This window comes from Simochromis diagramma, unplaced genomic scaffold (assembly GCF_900408965.1).
Source record: "Simochromis diagramma unplaced genomic scaffold, fSimDia1.1 OVJJ01000216.1, whole genome shotgun sequence".
NCBI classification, from domain to species: Eukaryota; Metazoa; Chordata; class Actinopteri; order Cichliformes; family Cichlidae; genus Simochromis; species Simochromis diagramma.
Window position 1 is genome coordinate 10,561,972 of NW_024386883.1, and position 7,319 is coordinate 10,569,290.

At 41.5% G+C, this 7,319-nt stretch overlaps 1 protein-coding gene across 2 annotated transcripts in view; it reads right to left on the reverse strand.

Annotated features, from left to right (window-relative positions):
- dpysl3 (dihydropyrimidinase like 3) overlaps window positions 1-1,367 on the reverse strand; it is a 41,513-nt gene extending 40,146 nt beyond the window's left edge. For both annotated transcript variants that reach the window (XM_040032222.1, XM_040032221.1), the window contains exon 1: window positions 987-1,367. In XM_040032222.1, the coding sequence (XP_039888156.1) occupies window positions 987-1,352 (366 nt within the window). In that variant the 5' untranslated portion in view covers window positions 1,353-1,367. The remainder of the gene's footprint in view (window positions 1-986) is intronic.
- Between the last annotated feature and the right edge of the window lie 5,952 nt (window positions 1,368-7,319).

A 7,319-nucleotide genomic window follows, 5' to 3' on the forward strand; every position in this document is an offset into this window, starting at 1 on the left:
CAGTGCATGTGGAACTGGTAGGTGGTACATCTGAAAAGGCACCATCAGTGCTGAAAGGTATATACAGATGGTTTCTTTTTCAGGGAAGGTCCTGTATGTTACAGCTAAACAATGCTGAACTGCATCCTACAGCTATGGAAATGGTATAACTTTAATACTCGAGGAGTCTAGGTAATGAATTGGCCTGCATGCAGTCCAGACCAATTTAAACATTTGGAGCAAATATAAGACAGAGATAAGACTGTTGAGCAGCTAAAATGGGATAACACTCCTCTCATGAAAGTCCAGCAGCTGGTCTCCTCAGTACCCATACATTTATGGACTTTTGTTAAAAGTAGAGGGGATGCTACGCAGTGGTAAGTAGTTTGTATTGCACAATTTCTCAGTTAAAACAAAAGTTAATGAATGTTGGATGGATAGTGGGCTGTTTCCCACACACAGCTGATTGTTTCTTGGTAAAATCTTACAAATGAATATTGTTTACTAAGAAATAATGCTAAGTCATAAAATCCTAATGCCATTTATTTCATGATTGTTTTACGTTCTGTGGCTTGTTCTGTGCACTTCAACACCAAGGTTATTTCTCCAAACAAAATAGTGTCTTTAATTACATAGTGATGTGGCATAATGGCACATTCAGTCAACAGAATTATGGATAACTCAGCTTCTTAAGCTCTTTGTAGATTGTAAGGACTGGACAGTTTTTGACTTCCTATTTCAGTTTTTGCTCTCATGGCATGTCATTGTGATTATTCAGTGACAAACTTGAAAACTCAACTAAAGGACACAGCGAGTTCTATAATATGGACTCTTATAATGGAAACAATTTTATCATTTTCATTTAAGCATAATTAAAAATAAAAATAAAAATTCAGGGTAGCTGCAGAGAACTTGTAGGAAAAACAGTGACACACAGTGGAAGCCACCTCTGTCATTTATGCTGAAACAGTCTGTTGCAAAAAAAAAAAAAAAGTTAGTCTCTTTACCTTCTCATCTTCCAGGTTCTGCAATATTTCTTTTCCGCCGCTGGTTCCGATCTTCATCTGAGGGGAGCCTTTGCGTTCTTGCTTGTCTGCTGTGGGACTTTCCACAGCAGGCGAGCTCTTACTGTCACTCGCCGGGCTCTTCGCTTCCAGACCGGTTAGCCGTTTGGTGCTCCGCGGGGTGCGGGATCCCCTTTGCCCGACGCTAAGGGCATCAAAGTCTATCGTTTTACTCTCGAACGCGTCCTCAATGCTGCAAAACAAGCCTCCGTGTTTCTGCCTGGGCACCTGGTCGGCCGTGCCGGGCCGGGCGAGATAAACCGGCAGGTCGTCCCCTGATTTCTCCCAGTTTCTCCTGCGCTCTGCCATAGTGGAGCCCTGCACAAGTGGCCGAGAAAGACGGGGAAACTAGTACTGAAGTGCTGTGTATCTCTTTGTGTGTGTGTGTGTGTGTGTGTGTGTGTGTGTGTGTGTGTGTGTGTGTGTGTGTGTGTGTGTGTGTGTGTGTGTTGAGCAGACAGTCAGGCAGGAAGGAGTTGAATTAAAGCCAAAGGTGGTACTGCAGTGGCTCCTGATGCATAGGTAATATATGTGTATTTGATTCATCTTAAATTTTACAATGAAATCAAGCACACTCATGGTTGTGGCTTAAGACTAATGGAAGGCTTTGTTTCTCTGAGTTTATAGTATAACACTGAAAAGAGAACGAAAGAGATCGGGACACATTTGGTTAAAGAGAACACTCGCCGTATTTATGCACACATACATATTATGTCTGTAAAGGTAAGAATTAACCTAATAATCAAAATATAATTCCTTCTAGCTGATGCACTGATACTGAGATTAACTTGAGCGGACACAGGTGTGCGCCTAGCAGGTATTACAGGTGTCCTGAAAGACGTCCACTTTGGCGCTGTCCGTTCAGCACTTGCGCGCTTAAATAACTCCCAGCGAGATCATGCTGATGTTTCTTCAAGTGCTTGTCTGGCCCCCTCACCGGCGACACCTCAGGGTGCTTAGAATACTTAGGCCAGCACAAACGAGACAAGATCGTGTCAGCAGCGCGGCAGACGCGCAGCTTTCAGGCGGCAGGTCTGCTGAGTCGAGAGGGCGAGCGAGGGAAGCAGGAGTCAACGAAGTCAGTAAACAGGAACGCAATTATGTAACGGCCAAATATCTGCATGTTCCACAAATCTCCATGGGGTCAAATTTAGGACACTGGTTCCGTTAGGACATTGTAGTATATTGATAACTGTGCCTCGTGTAAGTCTCATGAACTACATATGTCAGAGTAAAACAGCCTTCTAATAAAAAGTGGACAGAATAATGACAGTTTGGTATTTTATTTTATCCTGGTACAGCATGGGGGTGACTTTGGCTTCACAGAGAGGTGAAAGGACTGGTGAAAACTTTCATCAAGTGGATTAGAAATAACACCGACCTGCCTAACCTGTGTGTGTGTGTGTGTGTGTGTGTGTGTGTGTGTGTGTGTGTAAAAGAGAGAGGTGAAAAAAAGAGCTCTTAGACTCCACAAATCTGAAAAAGACTTTCAAGGTCAGTCACACTGTGGGCTACAGTGAAGTCCAACAAGCCACGTCCTCAGGTCTCATCTAACAGGTTGTCATCAGTGAATTAAAGCCGTGGCTGTTTTCAGCCAAAGGGCCACTTCACTGGGGCAGCATCTGAAATTCCCAGGAGCTCCTGATAAAGAAACCGACTAAGGGCACAACAGACAAAATCAAACTCAAATGACTCAAGTGACCAAGCCTGAAAAATGAAAATGAGAAAATGTAATTGTGTGTTTATTTGTTTGAGTTGTTACCAAGGCAGCCTCTATTTTTGTGCGTGGATTAAAACCACAGGAGAAGATTTTATCTGTATAAACAGATAACAGACTAGTCAAAAGGTTTCACATTGGATAATTTACAACAGGGAAAAGTCTGCCCGCAGGGATGTGCAGACATGACCATCTTTTCTTTTTTTGCATGGAAACATGAAGAAACACAATCCTACAAATACAAAAGCATATCTAACACACTGCATGATCATAGAATGCACAGGAGAAAGAGGAAAATAATGATCAAGCACGATGCTTTTAAAAGATAGCAGAGTGTATATTTTTTTTCAGTGTACTGAAGCAAAATTAAACACAAGTAGCACTGTTCTCTGCTGAGTTCCACTGTGGCAGTTTCCGTGGCTCTTTTGGCATCTAATGCAGTAACTTGACAAGGCAGAAGAAATTTCCCCTCACATGAATGTGATTAAAGCGTCAAGGTTTGCAGAGATGCCAAGAGCCTGCTAAAATTCCCTGTCTCTGTAACTCTATGACAGTGTGTTCCAAGTCTTGTGTTTCCTCCAGTATCTTACTCGATTTAGACGGTGAATAATGCTGATGGAAGAGAGACAAATGACTAACAGCGTTCCTTGGAGTTTCAACCTTGTAACAAATTTGTGTTTTGGCCGGCCACACATTCATAAGCTGACACCGACCGCTTTGAGAATTAAACGTAATGTGAGAGAACAAGGACAACGCTCTGAGGCCGGCGCAGAGTGTGTTTGTCTTTAAGTGTTCCCTGTGGTGTGGGGCATCAGCAGACTGACTGGGAGGCAACGGAGCCGTCAGCACGCAGTGTCTGGCTTTCAGTGTGTCACTGATGTTGTCATAGCTGCAAACCATAAAAACAAAACATTCAGTCGGTTGTTTGCTTTACTGTCACTGTCAAAGAAAATTCCCCGTGATCACGATCCCAATGAAAGACATTGTGTTACTTCCACACATTCTGAATTTCCTGCACAAACCCATATTTGGCACTAAGTCAATAAGTTCACAAACTAACATCATTCTGAATTAATGTGGTTTTTAAAGTAATGACTGCATCACTGGAGCAGAGCAGGAGACTCACTCAGTCATGATAGTAAACGTGGATGTAAGGTAAGCCAGCACCATACAACAATGGCCTTTATTCTGCTAGTGGGTTAAGTGCATGCTCATTCGGGCATGATTGAAGCATGGCAGGTAGGACAGAGTTTGGCAAATTCACGCCCAGTGGTCTTCATGGATTTGGCACAAGAGGCCTTACGGCGACTTAGACCTTTGAAGAAGTAGGTAAGTGGGTCACAGTTCCACAGATAAGTCGACAGGGCTCAATTCAAATGGTACACAAAAACACATAAACTCTCACATTCCACCACAGGTAGGTTTCTGGTTTGATTTTGATTTAAAAAAGATCAAATATTCACTGTCAAGTTGTCTTGGTTATGTAGCAGCCATGCTTTGATCTCGGTTATGCGTTTAGTACTGAGTCCTGCACGTCTGTTAAATCATGGGATTTTTTTTTTCCTGCCACAAAATGTCATTCCTATGGCATGATTAGAACAGCAGCCTAAAATCAGAAGCAGCAGTAAACCATCAGCATTATACATCAACTTATATAAATGCCTACTGGCCTGATGTAGCCAAATAAAAAGGAATGGCAGCCCAGGGTACTGCAGAAGCTCACATCTCGGCTGTTTTTCTTGTTTTCACTTTGCTTGTGAATTTACCCAAAAATTGCTGAATTGTGCAAATCTAAATCTATAGTTTCAAAAAGTGAAAGCAAAAGCTTGACGTGGCTATCTCACAGAAGTATGAACTATAATAATAACGGATTGCATTTTTATATAGCGCTTTTCTTGACCCCTCAAAGCGCTTAACAATACCACTATTCATTCATTCTCACATTCATACACTGGTGAAGGCAAGCTACAGTTGTAGCCACAGCTGCCCTGGGGCAGACTGACAGAGGCGAGGCTGCCATATTGCGCCATCAGCCCCTCTGGTCAACACCAGTAGGTGGTAGGTGAAGGGTCTTGCCCAAGGACACAACGACCGAGACTGTCCGAGTCGGGGCTCGAACCGGCAACCTTCCGATTACAAGACAAACTGCCAACTCTTTGAGCCACGATCGCCCCGATTGCCCCTTAGCAGTCCTGACTATGAAGTCAGGACTGCTAAGCAGCTGGGGACACCAGGCCAGGCAGCTGCATCCGCCTGGAATGGTTTGGCTGCTGACCAGCTGCGGCTGAAATAAGGTTAAAGAGCCTCCGAGGATGGATGTGTCAGACTTTTCAATCTTGTATCCCTAACAGTCAGGCCGGCTTCTTAGCACATAAACAACACTGAAGTGTTCGTGCTATCTGTAGTTTGACTTTTAAACAACCCACTCTTCCGACTTGTGTCAAATGTGCTAAAAAGGTTTGTGCTGGTAAAGCATTTATTGTGCAGAAGAAGCAGTTTTCATCTGCACCCAGCAAACGTGTCATCAAGGATTACGCTAGAAGGATAATTATCCGTCCATCCATCCAAACTTCCTCAACACAGTATCTCTTTGATGGCAAAAGTGACATTGTGACAAAACATACTTTTGGCAGTAACTATTAATGGCAATATTTCACTTTTAAAAGTTTAGTCACATGAATTGATGCAGTGATGATAGGTTATACTATGTCACTATTTGACTATGATATCTTATAGTTTTTTTAAAGTAGCCACAGACTGTGACCATACAGTTGGTAGGATTCATAGTTAGTAACACTAACATCTGGGGACACCTATAACAGGTTCATATGATTTACCACATAAATCACATGAACCTGAACAGATCTGATTTCAACTGCAATTTGAGTGATTAGCAGAGGCATACAAGCACAAAGGGGAGTTTCATTTAACTTATTTAGTAGTGTTTTCCCCCTCTTTTATTCAGTTATAGGAGACAGTTGTTCAGTCAGACGATACACTAAATATAAAAGTGACCTCTGTGTAAGCGGTGAAAGGAGGACAGATAAAAGTGCTTTCATGACAGATGTACTTTGGCAGAACAAAGCCTGGCTCAACCTCTGTTCTCATCAGGATTGTCAAGAACAGCCATGACTCCAATTTTTCTTTTTTAAAGCAGACTCCTAACCTGGACTGACTCTTCTCTTTGTACCATACAGCTTAGAATAAGCTTAGAGTATGAAAAGCCTACTATTTAGTAAACTAATGAGGAAACTGGAAAGCTGAAGCCTTCAGTGTCATCTTCTTTAAAGTAAGCAAATGACTCAGCAATGCTCAACCAGACTTTTTACCCTTTAATATTAAGCAACTTAGAGAAGCTCCAGTAAACACGATATTTCTGTCAAGGATATCTGTCCGTTTTTGAGCGGTACATGCTCGGAGAACAAAGATGTGAGAAAGCCACCCACCAGCTACAGCTCAAAGCCTACGCTCTCTTTTTATGAAGGGGAAGGAAATCTTGTTACAAACAAAACCAGTGTGAGAAAAAGATGTTTGACACGATGATACGGGGAGATATAGAAATTACTGACTTTGGAAATAGTATGTAAAAAAACAGCTTTTGCTAAACACTTAAATATTTGAAATACATAATAAAACAACAACTAATTGAGCGTGACAAAGGCAGATTACGTGTCATTAAAAAAGGAGTTTAAAAAAAAGCAACTGTTTTGCATTTAAATTTTTTTTAACAAATTTAAAGCAGGAATACAGTGAATAAATTAAGAATATTTTAGCAGTCATTCCTCTAGTAATGTACACTTACAAGACACACTCCCAATCAGTGTTTGTAATTAAGGTGCAGAAAGAAGACAAATTAGTCTTCAAGGTCATAGGCCATATTTTTTTATTTAATCTTTTTTTGTTTTTTACAGCATTACGTTTTTCTGTTTATCAAATAATCTAAATGAAATTAGGAGGGATTATATATTCTCCTTGGAAGACAGACAGAAGAAGGAGAAAAGAAAATCTCGGTAAAATAAAAATAAAAATGAATACACATTACATGTAATGTCACGCATTACATTCTCGTAATGTATATTTGTGAGATACATAAATGACCCGGAAAAGAAAAAAATAGATTAAACATGGAAATACAGGCAGAAAAAGGGGGGAAAGTGCATTTAAGGCAACTGCTGTTGAGTTTGCACAATATTTTCAGTCGCCCCCCTCGATAAGTTAAAGTGAATGTACTGGGCTGTAGTTACTGTCCGATGTGTAATGACATCCAATGAGAAGGTACCCTCGGCCTTACAATAGGTGATTCAGTGGCAGATACAGTAGCTCGGGTAAAAAGGGGAGCAGGCAGAGTATTAGTAGTAAATATTTTAGGGACTGGGCAGAGTCAGCTTGGCGGGAGAGAAGTGAAGCAGGTGTTGTGTTGCATCCACTTTCTCCTGTTTCCTTTTGGGGGAAGTGGACACCTAAGTGGCCAGCAGAGTTTAGCAAAACAGGGCCATTAGTATCAAAGATGTTTTGGTTAGTAGAAAAAGAAGAGACCTGCAGTTTTCTTGGGATAAAGG